The 17882-nt window shown below is 44.2% G+C and overlaps 1 protein-coding gene across 19 annotated transcripts in view; it reads left to right on the top strand.

Annotated features, from left to right (window-relative positions):
• The window catches only part of NFASC (neurofascin), a 178277-nt gene that overhangs the window by 77673 nt on the left and 82722 nt on the right, over positions 1-17882 (top strand). For 18 of the 19 annotated variants that reach the window (XM_019432978.2, XM_019432988.2, XM_019432959.2 and 15 more), the window contains exon 2: positions 9266-9371. The exons of the other annotated variant lie outside the window; for it this stretch is intronic. In XM_019432978.2, coding sequence (XP_019288523.2) covers positions 9266-9371 — 106 coding nt within the window. The remainder of the gene's footprint in view (positions 1-9265; positions 9372-17882) is intronic. 19 annotated transcript variants of the gene reach the window in all.

Here is a 17882-nt window from a genome sequence, read left to right as displayed (position 1 = left end):
CTATCTTGAACTTTCCAGAGCAAATGCCCATCTTCCTTAGTTAGAGAACCTCTTTTGGCTTCAGAACACAGGTCCAGCTGTACTGAAATAACAGTGTCCGATTTTAGCTGGATTTTTTTGCACCTTTGGAATGTGAGATCCACTCACTGAAGCAAGTTATCAAGGAAAGTTAGCGAATCTCTTTTCTTGGAAATGTCATTGTTGAACACTCATGATGCTCAGCCCTGGGCAATTTATTTTGAGGAGAAATAACTTTTAAATACATCTGGGAAAGTGTTTTGAGTTTTTAGAAATACTGTCAAAATTCTGTAATCCATGCAAGCCCATAAGAGAATATGTTAAAAAAATTATTTCTGTCCAGTTTGTATTAATTTATGTGGTAGTAGGTTTGTCTTCCTAATTTGTTTTTGCATTGACTAACATCAAATTTAATCTGCCAAGAGAAAGAAGTGAAGTATTAAAATTGGAAAGAAAGAGATGTTATGATTGCTTATAGATGATACAGTTATTTATACAGAATACAAAGAGAATCAAAAACTATTTTTTTAAGTTTATTTATTTAGTGTGTGTGTGTGTGAGAGAGAGAGAGAGAGAGAGAGAGAGAGAGAGAGAGAGAGAGCATGAGCAGGGGAGGGGCAGAGAGAGAGAGAGAGAGATCCCAAACAGGCTCTGAGCTGCCAGGGCAGAGCTTGACGTGTAGCTTGAACCCACAAACTGTGAGATCATGACCTGAGCCAAAACCAAGAGTCAGACGCTTAACTGATTGAGCTACCGAGGCGCCCTCAACTGAAAGCTACTTTCAATTAAACTTTTTATTTTGAAACAATTATAGATTCATTGGCAGTTGTAGCAAATCATACAAATAGATCCCTCATATACTTTGCTCAGCTCCCCCCAGTAGTTTACAAAACTGTAGCACAACCTAACAGCCAGGTTACTGATAATATATGGTCAAGATCAAAACTATTTCCATCACAGCAAGGATCCCTCTTGTTGACATTTTAAAGCCACACCCATCTCCTCCCAACACAACCTACCTTCCTTAACCTGCGGCAACCACTAATCTATTCTCCATTTCTATAATTTTTGTCATTTCCAGAATGTTATATAAATGGAATCACAATATTGTGATTGGCTTCTTTCATCCAGCATAATTATCTGGAGATTTATCTAAGTTACCACACGTATCAATAATTCTTCCCTTTTTGTTGCTGTGTAGTATTCCACTGTACTATATCACAAGTTTAACCATTCACCCATTGAAGGATACCTGTGTTGTTACCATATGGGGGTATTATGAATAAAACTGCTATATGCATTGCTGTACAGGTTTTTGTGTGAACATAAAGTCTTTATTTCCTGGGGATAAATGCCCGGAAGTGAACTTGCTGTGTCGTCTTACAGTTACGTCTAATTTCTTAAGAAACTGCCAAACTATATTGTAACTCAGATGTACCATTTTACATTTCCACCAGCAATATATGAGGGATCTAGTTTTTCCACATTTTACCAGTGTTTGGTGTTGCCATCATTTTTTTATTTTAGCCATTCTGATAGGTCTGTAGTGATGGCTCATTTCCTCCCCTTTTCATTGTGTGCTTCATTTGCATTCCACTAGTGGCTAGTGATGTTGAACTCCTTTGCAAGTGCTTATTTGCCATCTGAGTATCTACTTCAGTGAAATGTCTTTTGGCCGTGTTCCAATTGGATTGTTTGCATCTTTGCTGCTGAGTTTTGGAAGTTCTTTATATATTCTAGAACTAGTTTTTTGTCATATGTGTGATTTCTCCCACTCTTAATCCTCTTTTGCAGAGCAAAGTTTTTAATTTTGGTGAAGTCCTGATTATCGTCTTTTTTATTTTATGGATCATGTTTTTGGCATCAAACCTAAGAACTGTTTGTGTATCCCTAGATCTCAAAGATTTTCTCCTGCTTTAATTCTACAAGTTTTAACAGGTTTGCATTTTACATTTAAGTCCACCATCCATTTTGAGTCCATTTTGTATAAGGACTTGGGATGAGATTCTTTTTTTTTTTTCTTTCTTTTTTCTTTTTTTTGTCCTATGGATGTCCAGTTACTCCAGCACCATTTGTTGAAAAGGCTATCTTTCCCTCCATTCCCCTATTGCTTTTGCATCTTTGACAAAAAGCAGTTGAGCACATTTGTGTGGGTCTACTTCTGGGTTCTCTATTTTGTTCCGTTGATCCATGTGGCTGTTCCTTTAGCAGTAGTGCTGGATTTATATAATGAGTCTTTCAGTTGGGTGGATGGGTCCCTCCCATGTGTTTCTTCTTTTTCAAGATTGTGTTAGCTATTCTAGTCCCTTTGTATTTCCATATACATTTTATAACAATCTGTCTGTATCTACTAAAAATCTTGCTGGGATTTTGATAGAGATCGCATTGAGCCAGTGTATCAATTTGGGAAGAATTCACATATTTATCGTGTTGAGTCTTCTAATCCATGAGCATCATGTCCTGTCTCTCTGTTTAGATTTTGATTTTTTTGGTAAGTGTAGCGTAGTTTTCTGCATACAAATATTGTACATGTTTTGTTCATTTTATACCTAAGTATTTCATTCTTTGAGGGACTGTAAATGGTATTGTATTTTTAATTTTCCTATATGTTCATTGCTTGTATGTAGAATACAGTTGGTTTTTTAAAAAAAGTTTTTTTAACGTTTATTTATTTTTGAGACAGAGAGAGACAGAGCCTGAATGGGGGAGGGTCAGAGAGAGAGGGAGACACAGAATCCAAAACAGGCTCCAGGCTCTGAGTGGTCAGCACAGAGCGCAACACGGGGCTCGAACTCACGGACCGTGAGATCATGACCTGAGCTGAAGTCGGACACTTAACCGACTGAGCCACCCAGGCGCCCCTACAGTTGGTTTTTAAATGCTTGGTTTGTATCCTAAAATGTTGATGATTCCATTTGTTAGTTCCAAATGGTTTTTGTTGTTGTTGTTGTTGTTGTTTGCTTTGTTTTTTGTAGATTCCTTGGGGTTTTCTACATAGACCATTGTGTTGTTTGCACATAGAAATAGTTTTATTTCGTCCTTTCTGCCCTGTATTCCCTTGACTGTCTTTTCTTGCTTTATTCCACTTGCTAGACCTTCAGGTGCTATGTTGAATAAGAGTGGTGAAAGTGGACATCTTTGCTTTGTCTCCAGTGTTAGGGGGAAAGCATTCCGTCTTTCACCATTAAGTATAATGTTAGCTGTGGATGTTTTGTAGATTTTTAAAAATCAAGTTGAGGAATTTTCTCTCAATTTTTTTTCTGAGAGTTTTTTTTAAATCATGATGGGTGGTAAATCTTGTCAAATGCTTTTCCTGCATTGATTGATAGGATCATGTGATTTTTCTTCCTTAACTTGTTAATATGGTGCATTACTTTGACTGATTTTAGAATATTAAACCAGCCTTGCATCCCTGGAATGAACTACCTGGTCATAGTTACAATTCTTTTTATACAATGCTAAATTCTATTTGCTAATATTTTTTTTTAATTTCTTTGATTTTTTTTTATTTTGGGACAGAGAGAGAGAGAGAGAGAGAGAGAGAGAGAGAGATAGTGGGGGAGGAGCAGAGAGAGAGAGGGAGACACAGAATCTGAAGCAGGCTCCAGGCTGCTGTCAGCTCCAAGCTGTCAGCATAGAGCCCGATGTGGGGCTTGAACTCATGAGCTGTGAGATCATGACCTGAGCCAAAGTCAGATACTCAACTGACTGAGCCACCCAGGTGCCCCTATTTGCTAACATTTTTAAAGGATTTTTGTATCTATATTCATGAGAGGTATTATTGATCTTTAATTTTCTTTTTCTTTTCTTTTTTCCTGTCTTTGTCTGATTTTGGTATCAGAGTAATATAGCTTCATAAAATGAATTGGGAAGTGTTGTCTCCTATAGTATGGAAGAGATTTTTCTAAAATTGGTGTTGATTCTTCTTTAAAGTTTGTTAGAATATTTCAGTGAAGCAGTCTAAGCCTGAAAATTTCTTTTTTGGGAGTTTTTAAATTGTGAATTCAACTTCTTTAATTATTATAAAGCCATTTAATTATCTGTTACATATTGGGAGTTGTGGTTGTTTGCATTTTCAAGGAATTGGTCCATTTCTACTGTTTTTAAATTTATTTGTGTAGAGTTGTTGATAGTGTTTGTTTATTTTCCTTTTGATGTTTGGAAGGTCTTTAATGACCTCTCCTTTTTCATTTCTGATATTGGCAATTGTGTCTTTTTTTCTCTTCTTCAGTTTTGTTAGAGGTTTGTCAATTGTATTGATCTTTTCAAAGAACTCACTCATGTTAAAAAAAAAAAAAAAAAGAACCAGCTCATGTCATTGATTTTCTATATTGGTTTTGCTTTCTAGTTCATTGATTTCTGTTTTTTCTTCCTTCCTTCCTTCCGCTTACTTTGGGTTTATTTGGTCCTCTCTTTCTACTTTCTTGATGTGGGACCTTCCATTATTGACTTGAAACTTTTTTTCTTCTCTAATGTCTGTATTTAGTGCACAAATAAAGTCAGGATAAAAATAATGATGTGGACAATTTCAAGCTCCTCTTACAGATAAAGAGGTAATTTTCCTAGTAAATAAAAAGTTCCCTCAAATTGCTAAGAATAAACCAACTGCCTGGTAGAGAAATGGGCTAAGAATAGGAACAATTAAAGAAAAGGAGGGACACCTGGGTGGCTCAGTGGGTTAAGCGTCCAACTCTTGGCTTTGGCTTGGGTCATGATCTCACAGTTCATGGGTTTGAGCTCTGTGTTGGGCTCTGTGCTGATGGCGTGGAGCCTGCTTGGGATTCCCTCTCCCTCTCTCTCTTCCTGCCCCTCCTCACCCCCAAAATAAATAAATATTTAAAAAGTAAAAATAAAGAAAAGGAAAATACTCAACCTCACTCATAATAAGAGAACCACAAAAGAGACACCAATCTCAGTGCATTAGATTGTCAAAGACCAAAAAAAAACCCTAGTAATACGCCATATTGGAGAAGTGGGAAACAGAAACTCAAATATTGCTGGTGGGAGTGCTTGTCTCAGCCTTCATGGAGAGCAGTTTGGCCAAATTTTCTTTGACCCAGAAATTCTGCATCCAAGAACTTATCCCAAAAATATTCTTGCAAGTGTGAGAAATCACATATATCCAAGGATCTGTACTGCAGCAATTTTTTGCATCCAATGATCACAAATATCCTAACTGTCTGAGAGTAAAGGATGGAGCAAATAATTAGGATATGTTCATACAATAGGATACTATGCCACTGCTAAAAGCAGTTTTACATGAGCTAATACAGAAAGATATATAAGATGTTTTCTAACTGAGAAAAACAAGGTAGATGAAAAATATGTATCATATGTTGTAATTTTTTAAAAAAGGTATAGCTATGCATATACCACCAGCTTCTGGAAGGATACACAAGAAACTGGTAACAGTGGGTGGCCAGGGGGAGGGGCTGAGTAGAACTGGGAGGCTGGGGATTGGGGTTCGAAGGGGAATTTACTTATATATACTCATATACTTATATATATTTTATTATATACTCTTTTGTATCTTGTGAGTTTCATGTCATGTGAAGGGATTACATATTCAAAAAAAAAGTAAAATAATTTTTTAAATGCTTAGCTTGGGGACGTCTGGGTGGCTCATTTGGTTAAGCATCCTACTCTCGGTTTCGGCTCAGGTCATGATCAGAAATAGTGACAGAGACAGAATAAGTCTTTATTCCCTGTGCACAGACTAAATATCCAGGGGGAGAAGGGGCATGAACCAAGACTCAGGAAAATTTCGATTTTATATGTCTTCAGAAATACACACTTACACAATTATAGGATTCTAAGGCAAAAAAGTGTTGGAGATTCCCCAGACCCACTTTTATTTTGTGACTGAGGGCAGGACAATCTGAGAATAAACATTTGTTAAGAAGAAATCTGTAAACACTCCCCAGGCAGACATTAAGGTAGGAATGCCAGGAGATAACAGTTTGGGAGCTGGCAGACATTCCTTCTGGTCATCAGTTGGACATACTCTGCCTTCTCCTTGTCGCTGGGGAACACATTCCACTGCCCACTGTGGCCCCCTGTAATGCAGGCCTCATTCAGATGAACCCAGAAGGTGTCTGGCCTTCTGGAATCTGGAGGCAGTGCCCAGCAACCTGGGAGTGGTCCCCACCCATCTGTGACTGAGAGCCACTCTTCTTGCAGCCTGTTGGACATCAAGTGTCTTTGTTGATCATGGTTCCTCCCCAGAGCATCAGGTGTCCATCCTGGAAACTTCCTACCCCTGGGTCAGGTGGAGAGTCTTCATCATGGATTCCAAGGCTCCCTTCTCACTTAACCCTGAAGTCCTGTGAACAATGATGATAAATAAAAACATTGGTAGTGATTATAACCTCCTCATCTTTAAGGTTATCTGTCTGTCTTTATATCTGTCCATCTCTCTTTAAATCACAGCTCTCATTTGATACTCACAGCAATGTGATACTCATAAGGCCAATGTGATCCCTAATTTTCAAATAACAGTAAAATATTTGTACAAGGATTTGGTTTTCAAGTGCTTTCCTATACATTATCTCATAGCAGCCCTCCCAGTGCCCTCATGCAGGCAAGGAAAGTTTTATTAACCCAGATATACAAATGGGGGTATTAAAGAGGCAGGTGTGGGATAGTGGGCCTTTGGGATATGAACATGTGGGTTTGAATACTGACTCAATGGGCTTATTACACCTATTTCCTCCAGTGTAAAATGGGGATAATAATATTTGCATCCTTTGTCATCAGACTGGATTGTTGTTAGGATTAAATGACTATAGTTCCAAAGGATTTCAAGAATTAGCATTCTAATGATTTCTTGTTTCTCAATCTAACATTTAAAATTTATTTTTATTTTGGGGTGCCTGGGTGGCTTAGTCAGTTAAGCTTCTGACTTTAGCTCAGGTCATGATCTCACAGTTCATGGGATCTAGCCCCACATGGGACTCTGTGCTGACAGCTCAAAGCCTGGAGCCTGCTTCAGATTCTGTGTCTCCCTCTCTCTCTGCCCCTCCCCTCACTTGCACTCTGTTTCTCTCTATATATCTCAAAAACAAATAAAAACATTTTTTAAAAAATTAACAAAAATTGTTTTTTTTTAAATGTTTTGCAAAGGAAGAGATTAATATAATGAACCTGATGTACTCATCATTATCTGCAACAGTCACCAGTACAAGGCCAGTCTTGTCTCAGCTATACCTCTATCCACCCTTTCTTCTTTTGCTTTATTGACCTGTTTTCACAATAATGAAGTATTTCCCTAACATCCTCAAGATGGGTTGTGTGGAGTTTTAAAAGTTATTCTTAGGGATTCATAACATATTTGTTATGTTTCAATCTATTGCAGATATGATCCTTACTGCTATTCAGCTTGACCAAGGAAACCTTATTCTAGTTGACTTTTGAGTCCTTTTGGCATGATTCTTGTAGTCTGTGACACTGCATTTGCTTTTTTTGGTTTGACGAGATGTTCTAGACTCATCTTGTACATTTACTGCCTCAGATGTTTCTTCAAAGAAGCCTGATTTCTTTGTGGGGGGATAGTATTTAGAGTTCCTAAACAGATCACCAGGGGTGCTCAATCTTACTGGGATGATCCTTGTTTCTAGGTATTACAGTGAACAAGGCTAGGGAGTGTGTGGGTTTGTGTGTGTGTGTGTGAGTGTGTGTGTGTGTACACATATGTACAGATAAAACATATGAAGTTCATATTGATACTCCAGTTCATAGTCAGGGCTACAGACTTTTTACTTGATCTCTCAATCTTACATCTGTATCACCTTTCAAGAAGAAAACCTTTTTTCTCAGCAATATCAGTATTATTATTCATTTGACCTATCCCACGATATATTACAAAAGTCTCAGAGTAACAGTAACATCAGTAATATGATTATTGAAAACAGTTTAGGGTTGGGATGGCACAGGAAAGAGGCAGTTCTTTTTATTCTTAGCCGTGTCTTTCCAAGGATATAGAGTCAAATTACTGTGTTTTAGTTTCTGTGTGTGTAGGGCCAACCAACTGGACACATAAACTCATTTGTGGATTTTATTTTAATTTTAGGCATTTCTTTTAGAAACAGTAATTGTGCTTTTATAAGTGTGTCAGGTATTTACGTGTTCCAAAGTAAATCCACAAAATAAGGTCTATTCAAAGCCCAGTTTCTGTCCCTGTCCTGTCCACTTTAATCCCCCGCCCCTACCCGGTAGGTCTTTTAATTTTTATTTTACGCTTTATCCTTTTATTATCTTTTTAAAAAAATAAGTGAATACATATTTGCCTGTGCATTCCTGCCCCTTTCTTAAATAAATTATACCATATTAAGCACACTTTTTCCTATCATGTTTTTCTTCACTTGCTAGTAGAGATCACAACATAGGTATACAGGATATATTTCAAATGGATTTCTAGAACTGGGATTGCAGGTCAAAGAGTGACTGAGTGCATGTGTAGTCTGATAGATGTTGCCACATTCCCTTCTACAAAGGTGGATTTTATCATTTCCTGCAGACACATTTTTAATGTTAAAGGAAGTGATTAAGTGAGATGTGTCATCTGCACGGAGAAAGGTTAAATGGTTGCCCAGCGGGACTGGCACTGGGCTTGAACTTGCAAATTCTAACTAATGGCCTGGTGGTCTGACTCACTCTACAGTACCTTCTCCCCACTTTACAGATGAAGAAAATGAGACACATGCAGGGAAATGATCTACCCTAAATGTCATAACAAACTAGAACTTCAAATTCATGTCCCCTGACCCTAAAATTAGCTCTCACTTCTACATGCTATAGATTTATTTATGGTGAGCTCAGTTTGGCTACCTGTAGGTGGGGAAGAAAAACACAGTAGTTCTCCTAAGTTAAGACAATTAATGAGATAATTATGGGTAAATTCCCCCATAGGTACAAGAGAAATTCTCCAAGATACAGCTTAACTCCTTTAGGTGATGGGGAATCCGCAATTAGATCTCGATGTCAGGGCACTCACTAATAACGATCTTAGGAATGAGAGAGACCACCAAAGTCTGACACGTTTAGGCACCTTGCAGAATCACTGTCATTTCTTGCACAGCACCTTGAATCTCTTTAAACAAAGATGTCATTGTGCTATGCAAAACTTTCCAAATGGTTGTGGACAAAGATGTAATTTCCCAGTGAATGAACAGGCTGCAAACCACAAAGCCTTTTCTCTTTCTTTCCTAGAGTGACCCTGGGGCTCTTCTTTGTGCTTGCTTTGTGACAGGTTGATTGACTTATGTGCAATTTGGGACCCTGGAGTTTTCCTTCCTGCTGTGGGCTGGAAGAGAGCCTCTGGTTTTGCAAGAAGGAGGCTGAATGAGGCAGAGACGGTGAGTGTGTGAGCACTCGGGCTGGTGCACAAGACTGAGAGGTGGGGGTGGGGGGAGAATCTTGCCTCCTGCCCCTTCTCTCTGATGAACCAAGGTTCTTTGGCCCCCAGAGTCTTGTGAAAGGACATACCCTTCCTTCTCCCTAGAGTCGGCCACAGAGTCAGACCTCCAGGCTCTCCTTTGCAAGGAGGCTGGCACTGGGGAAGCATTTACTCCTTTTGTCCAGCAGATGCAGTCAGCGACATTAGTCTTGTCATTGTCCCAACTGTCCACCTGAATTGAAAGATTGGGAAACAGCTTTGTGACCCCCAACCCTCCCCCTTAGCCTGGCCTCTACAACCTGGGAGCCTCCTGAATGACAGCTTCAGCATATGGGGGGCAGTCTGGGAACCCCTCCTCTGGGCGGGGAATTGGGCCCTGGCAGATGGACAGCTGTCCACGGCGCAGTAAGCCAACCCGAGGCCGACATCACTGACGCAGACCCTGTATGCACGGCCTGCATTGTTCCATTCTCGGCTAGAATTTCCTGCTGCCCCACGGCTCCTGTTTTAGTCTCAGGCTGGGGTGGCAGGGGAAGAAATGCGGGAAGAGAGGGCTACAGTTTTAACCGAGGAGTTATTGGTGACAGATCACAAGCTAGCAACCCAGAGGTCTGAACAGGGAAAGGTTTCCTCGTTCTTGGCTTTGGGCACCTCTGCCTCATGGCATTTTGTCTTTCTCCAGCCCTCTTTCCAGACGTCTTCTGTTCTCCCAGGAGTTGGAGATGGGGCTAGAGCAGAGCGGGGAGGGGAATGCAGGGAGGGGGTCAAAAGGTGGGAGCAGAGCATTGCTGACATGGATTCCAGATCTGGACACAATCCAGCTCCACTTGCTCGGTGACTTTAGGAACGTTTCTAACTGCTCTAGGCCTGAGTTTATACAACGGGGACGGTAATGAACGTCTTGTAAAGATTAAGTGTATAAAGAGCCCTGCGCAATGCCTGGCATGTAACAGGTGTTCAGTAAATGAAAGTTACTATTATTTATCCTATCAACAGAGCTCAGATATGCTTGTCTTATCAAAGTAGTTTCTGTGTGGGCCTTTTGGGGGCCACAACTGGCTTCTGACACTGTCAGGTTTCAGGGACCGCTTGGGAATTCCAAATGACTATGCGGGGCTTTTCAATAGATCATTGTTACTAAGTATCGAACTGGAACGTACTGCTTGACACTGGGGGTGGGGGAGGTGCCATTCTTTTGTTTTACTGTATTTGGAGGACGCTGATTGCAAAAGTGGTATATACCAAGCTATTTTCATGAGCATGTAAAGATGGGTAACACAGCATGGGAACAGACCCCCAGGTTTGCGACAGAACCCGGAGGTCGTCTGTTGTGTTACCGTGCCCCCTCTCTGCATGCAGTCTCCCCCCTGTGCCCCCCAAAGCCCGTCACCACCCTCCCTGGGCACCGTAGGTGGCCCCCCCAGACCCCCGCCTGAGGAGCCCCTCCCTTGTCAGGTGATAGCAACTTCGCAGCCCGACAGCACATCTGGCTAGCAGCCCCAGTCTCGCCCTGAGGCGCGCGGCGCTGCCTGATGCCGAGCAAACCTGTGCTAGCTCGCACGTCGGAACACTTCCAATCGGATCAGCAATCCCTAACACTGGTTCCAAGCTTTATTTTTATAGTGTGTCCGTTTCATTATGCCATTCAACTTTCATGACAAGTCAGGGGTGCGAGCAAGGCTGGTGTCCTCATGCCATTTGGCTGATGAGTAAACTGAGGCTCAAGAAGTTATTTCTCCAGGGGTCCACAAAATGTATTAGCAGCCGAGCCTATTCTAGAATTTAGTTGCCCAGAATTACGGGCTGTTTCTCGCCGTGACACCGCACTGCGGCCTCCAGGCAGAGGCACCTGCACAGCACGAGGGGTCAAAAAGGTCAAAGGACTTTCAGCCGCATAGAGAAACCTGAAAAGAAAAGAAAAGAAAAGAAAAGAAAAGAAAAGAAAAGAAAAGAAAAGAAAAGAAAAGAAAAGAGTGCAGAGAATGCATGCGAGCAGGCACATATGGCTGTTGAGGGAACAGTAAGTTCTGAGAACAGGAGAGCTGGTCCAGCTTTTTTAGGGGGTGACGATAATCGTCATTATAATAGTCAGCGCTCTGAGTACTCCCCATATGCACCGGGCACTGTGCTGTGTACTTGACGTGCATTTTCCATTTTATCCTCACAACAAACCTACGAAATAGGGCCTATTATCATTCACATTTTATCAGTGACAGAAATACGGGAAGTTTCAGGCCTGTATCCAAAGCTGCACGTCTAAGAAAGTGCCAGCAGCACTTTGAATTTGAATCTGGGCAGTCCAGCCGTGGGACCCACACAGCTGGGTTTGGGGTGGCCTGTTCCAAGTGTTCCCCGAAACTCTGGGTAGCCTCTTCTCAGCCCGCCTCCAGCCAGGTTCCAGGGGGGAATCTGTTTGCGGAAGCCTCATGGGGCAAGTCCTCTGTTTCTGGGTCTTCCTTCCCTCTGGCTCTTCCCCTTTTGTTCTGAGGCCACTGCCATCTGGAGCTGCCCCAGGCATCTGCTGCCAGCACACTCCTCCCTCCCCACGTGAGGCACCTTCCCCACTCAGACTCTTCGCTCCCCTCCCTCCTCTCCCCCACCCCGCGCTCCACCTCCGGGTCCCCACCAGGCGCTCAGAACGGACACCTGCCCTCTGACGCAAGACAGAGAAACCCCTCGGTTCTCCAGGCCTTCAGTTTCCCAGATGGATCCATTCGGTTAATTGCACTCACACTCCTAAGCCCTTCTGCCCGAGCCTCCTCTCTCCAGAAACACGATAACAGGCCACCTCGGACAGCATGGGCTCAGGACACCATGTGGGGTGATCGCGAGGGGCCATGGGTCTTCATTAGGAACTGTTTTGCCCCAAGACCAATCCCAGGCCCCTGAGGCAGTGCCCATGCTTAGCCCCCTTCTCCTGGGGGCGCTGAGATCTACAGGCTAGGTGTGGAGACGTGGTAGCAGCAGTGAGGTAGGCCAAAGCTATTCCCCTAATAGCTGTCTACACCATTTCTGCCGAAACGATGCGTTCTCTTCTCCATTCCTCAGCCTTTTCTGCTGCCCCGCTAAACCCACCTGTTCAGCAGAAGCTGAGCTGTTGAGTTGGAGACACCAAGTCACTTCTGAGTTTCTATTTCTCATAAGAGGACCACATCTGTAGCAAAGGGAGCCCCTTCTACATGCTGATGCACGCGCTTCTCAGGGCACAAGACACAAAGCTTTCCTCTGCACCGCTGGAGCCGATCTTTCGTGTAAGCATGGTAGCTGCCAGCGCTTTGCAGCAGACTCGCAGACACGTGGTGCATCTTCCAACGCAGGCAACAACCTTCCCTTGTCTGTGCCACCTCCCTCCTCCAGGCTCCTGCATTTTCACACCCCCGGCCTGCAGGAGCCTGCCGGGGTGGCAGTTGGATCCAGACTGATGTCTGTCTGGGATGTAAATGGAGGGGGCTGGAGGGAGACAGGGGGGACAGATGCCACTCCCTCCTGCTGTCTTAGCCCTTTCCTCCCTGTGCCCCTTTAGCAGCCCAACGGGAATTTTTAAAACGCAGCTGGGTGTGTGCTGTCCTTGGAATCTCAGCTGCTACGCCAATATGGATAGCGGGTTGGAAGTTACCTCCGTAGAACTGACATGGCTCCCTCTCTGGGGCTGACCCATTGGCCATGGGGCATTGGTGGATGAAGCTGATATGAATAAGGGGTAGAGGAAGGGCTTGGGATCAGGGGACCCCAGCAGAGGCAGGAAAGAAAGGGGCCCACCGCTGCTTTGGCTAGTCTGGGATCTTGCAGGAGCCTCCTTTGCCCTCTGGTCTGAAGCAGGCAACTACTGTGCACATCACCATATGTTAGCTTTAAGATTGATATTAACTCCTTGGCCACAGAGCCAAGGCTAGTTGCATAGGCATTGTTGTGCATTTCATACATCTACAAAGTAGACTTCCGTATTCCAAAGCCCAACCTGCCCAAAGCTATGTAGTGATGCAATACACTGGCCATAACTTGGGAAAAAGGGAGAAAGGACCAGTGACTTTGAATGCTGGGTTTGTGCCAGGCCTTGGTTTAGATGCTATACATATAACTTAGCCCGTTAATTGATTTAAAATGAATTAACTCACAACAGTTCATTGAATTAATAATCACTGAGGGGAGCCTGGGTAGCTCAGTCGGTTGAGCGTCTGACCTTGGCTCACTTCCTGATCTCCTGGTTCGTGGGTTTGAGCCCTGCGTCAGGCTCTGAGCTATCAGCACTGAGCCTGCTGCAGAGTCTCTGTCTCCCTCTCTCTGTCCCTCCCCTGCTCTCACTCTGTTTCTCTCTCTCTCTCTCAATAATAACCAAACATTAAAAAAATTAAAAAAGAACTAATCATGGAAACAACCTTTTATTAAGTGTATTCATCCCACTCTTAAAGACAAGAAAACTTAGGCTCTAAGAGAGAGTAAACACATTGCTGAAGCAGAGGGCACCTGGGTGGCTAAGTCTAAAGTGAAGAGTCCGCCTCTGGATTTTGGCTCGGGTCATGATCTCACGGATCGTGGGATCAAGCCCCACGTTAGGCTTCTGTGCTTACAGCAAGGAGCCTGCTTGGGATTCTCTCTCTCCCTCTCTCTCTGCCCCTCCCCTGCTTGTGCGCGCTCTCTCTGCCTCTCTGTCTCTCTCAAAATAAATAAATAAACTTAAAAAAGATCACGCAGCCTGTGGACAGCCGAGGTGGCACTGAAGCCCAGGTGTGTGGCTCCAAGTTCATGCCCTTTCCACGTGCCAGAGGAATTACACGTACGTTCTCTTGAAGCCCCATCTCTGAATCCATTTCTAGTGTGTTTTCCCTGGTCTGCATGGTTTCCGAGATAGTTCATTGTTCACCTCTATTGACTAAGCCCAGCCCTGTTCTGTTTTGAGCTGGAGTTTATTCCTGTGAAGGATGCAGGAAAGACCTAGAAGCCACCGCCCTCACCCTCAGAAAGCTCACAGTCTGATTAAGGGACGGAAGGTCCTCCCTCTTTCCTGCACCCCAAACAAGCTTCTCCTATAATCTTGTCCCTCTTTTCTTCCTGCTTGAGTTCAGTCTGTGGTTTTCAAATGGCTTCAGAACCTTGGTCTGTTGAAACCAGGCTTAGAATCCCACAAATAGAGGGCGGGGTAAGCAGCTTAACATGACTGACGTTGGGAGCAGATGGGTCCAGATGGTAGGTCCTCGTGTGGACAGTGGCCTGGGCTTCAAATGGAACACCCCACTCAAGGAGCCTGGGAGCCCACTGCTCAGAGCCTGGGGTAGGAAGCTACATTTGAAAGGAAGATGGCTGAGGTTTTGCACAGCTGTCTTCCCTTAGGAAAGCTTCTGAAAGGGATGGGGTTTCCTACCTGTTCTCTCCGCGACATTCCCTCTGTACAGCATTTTGCAGTTTTCTATGGAGTTAGGAACAAAACTGTGACTCCCGAAGGTGGCATACGAAAACTTAGCCTTCCGTCTTTTGTTGTTGTTTTTTTTTAACGTTTTTTTTTTTTTTTTTTTTTTTTTTTTAATTTTTGAGACAGAGAGAGACAGAGCATGAATGGGGCAGGGGCAGAGAGAGAGGGAGACACAGAATTGGAAGCAGGCTCCAGGCTCTGAGCCATCAGCCCAGAGCCCGACGCGGGGCCCGAACTCACGTACCGTGAGATCGTGACCTGAGCTGAAGTCGGACGCCCAACCAACTGAGCCACCCAGGCGCCCCACCGTCTTTTGTTTTAAATCAATATCCATGATGTTAAAATTCTCAATCCCCAAGCCGAATTCTTCCTTAAACTTTTCAACTGACAAATGTTAACAGTTTTCTTCATAAATCTCATAAATTTTGACAAACGTGTTTGATCCCATTAAGAAACTTAGTTCATTAAATCCCGTTGAACATTTGAAACTGTGTTTGTCAATTTTATCATTAACTTTCCTTTTTGAAATATCACAGTTTTGTAACAAGAGCCTTCCCAGTCCTTATGTAATTCTTTTTTCTTTATTTTTTAAAGTATTTTATTTTCTTCTTTTAATGTTTATTTATTTTTAGAGAGAGAGAGAGAGAGAGAGAGAGAGGAGGGGATCCATGTTAGATCCACAGGATCCAAAGCAGGCTCTGTGCTGACAGCAGAGAGTCTGATGCAGGGCTTGAACTCACCAACCGTGAGATCACGGCCTGAGTCAAAGTCGGGTGCTCAACCGACTGAGCCACCCAGGTACCCCTGTAATTCTTTTCTCTTACTGATAGTTTAAATAACAGCTCTATTGAGATATATTTCCTATACCATACAATTTGCCTATTTAAAGTATACAGCTCAGTGATTTGTAATATAGTCACAGAGTTGAGCACTCATCACCAAAATTAGTTTTAGAACATTTTCATTGCCTTTGCCCTCCAACCCCCACAAAACCCCTACCCATTAGGGATCCCTCCCCCTCCCTCCACTCTGGTCCTTCTCTAGCCCTAGACAATACTAATCTACTTTCTACCTCTATGGATATACCGACTCTGGACTTTTTATATTCATGGGATTATACAATGTGTAGTCTTCTGCGACTGGCATCTTTCACTCATTATGATGTCCTCGAGGTGCATCCATATTGTAACATGCCTCGGTGCCTCGCTCCTTTTTATGGCTGAACAATACCGCGTTGTATGGATGTGCCACATTTTATGTAGCCACCCATTGGGTGAGGGACATTTGAATCATTCCACTTTCTGGCCATTATCAATTATGCTACCGTGAACGTTCCTGTACAGATTTCATGTGGATGTGTGTCTTCAGTACTCTCTGGTCCATACCCAGGAGTGGCGTTACTGGGTCGCGTGACAACTCTGTGACTCACCTCTGTGACCCTGGGTCTTGTCATACTAAATGCAAGCCTCCTTCTCTGACCTTTTACCTTCAGTGTTCATCTCTTCTCCCTCCTGGGTCCCTCCTTCTTACCTTACCCAAATCTTGGGCCCCACCCTTGGAGACCTGTCACAGAGGATTATGATCACTTCCCCTCCAGCCTTGCGCTGAGCCACTTTCCTTTAATGGCAGGCCCCAGGGAGGCAGCTGCTGCCACCCTGGATGTCTTCCCCACCCACTCGGAGAGGGGGTGGGAGCCTCCCCATCCTCTCTCTCCAGCTGTGAAGAAAGATGTGCGTCTAATTGCTGTGAAACTTTCTCCCTGAAGGTAAAAGACAGGGAGCCAGACAGGGAGAAGCTAGGATGCTGAGTGGTAGGGAGGTGGGGGCTCCTTCCTCCTTCCTGGAGGTGCCAGGATTCCTCTCCAAGGGGGTCCTCCGAGGCCATCTTTCCTGGTGTCAGTTTGGTTTATGCTGATGGCTCTGAGGTGGAGGCAGTCCGCACACCCTACGTGTTAACTTCCGTTTCCTTTATAGGTAGTCTTTATACAGAAGGAGACTGGTCAGAGCTCAGTTAACCACACGCAGGGCCAGTGAGTGGAGCCTGAATCGTAGGAAGTCACAAATAGCCACAAACCTTATTCAAGCCAGCATGTTAGATCCGCCAGCCCTCAGCTACGCTGGCGACGCTGGAGAGACTGTTCCATTCCACGCGTGTTTCCTAGTCCTGCCTCTCAGAGGACGAACCAAGAAGCGACAACAATAAGGGGGAGAAAACGCACAGCCCCCGAGAACTTCAGACAGCTGGCTGGATTATAGTACTGGCAGGTTCTTCCCAGTGTGACCAGGGAGCTGTCAGCAGGGCTGGGCTCTGGACCAGGCCACCTGTATACTTTGGGCTCCCTTGCCAGGCCAGGCTGAGACGTGCCAGGCTCCAGTTGGCCTGGAGTCAAAGAGATGAGACGATACAGCAACCCCTCTTCCTCCAAGTGTCAGGCTCCAGGTACGAGGATGTTCACTGTGGCATTGTTGTGATGGGAAAACAAAAATAAGGAAGAACAACCTAGAAAAGTCTTTTACGAGTAGATGGTCAAAGGCTATGGGGTGGACACTCATGGTGCAGTTACGAAAGAGAACACCGCAGGTCTCCGTGTCCAAGCCCCATGGCGTTAGTGACCCAGCCACTTATGCCATGACAGGCAGATGTCAGCGCCTCCCCACCCTGGAAGGAGCTACACTCTCTTGGTGGGTGCAGCTTCTTTGGGGGCCCCGGCCTGCCCGGAGGCGTATGAGTACCAGGGTGCCCTGTAAGTGCCGTGTGCCCCCACGGAGCCTGGTGCGAAGACTGGGTATTCAGCAGACATTCACGGCGGTCACCTTGAGGGAAAGTCCTCTTCCCCCTTTCTTCTCTCCCATTCCCTCCCTCCCTCCCTCCCTCGCTCCCGATTTAATAAATAGCCAAGTGGTTCAGGTTTCAATCTACAGATCAGTTCTGGGTGTTGAGCAGGAAACAGCTGTTTTCATCCAAATCCCTAACCTTAAACCCAGGTGTCCCCCTCGGCCCCCTCCCCAGGCAGGAATCAAGGGTCACCTGATACTGTTGTTCCCCCCCACCCCCCATTCCCCC

This window comes from Panthera pardus, unplaced genomic scaffold (genome assembly GCF_024362965.1).
Source record: "Panthera pardus isolate Hobbes unplaced genomic scaffold, ASM2436296v1 HiC_scaffold_21, whole genome shotgun sequence".
NCBI lineage: Eukaryota > Metazoa > Chordata > Mammalia > Carnivora > Felidae > Panthera > Panthera pardus.
Note: the sequence above shows the minus strand (reverse complement) of the source record. Positions and strands in the feature narration are given on the sequence as shown.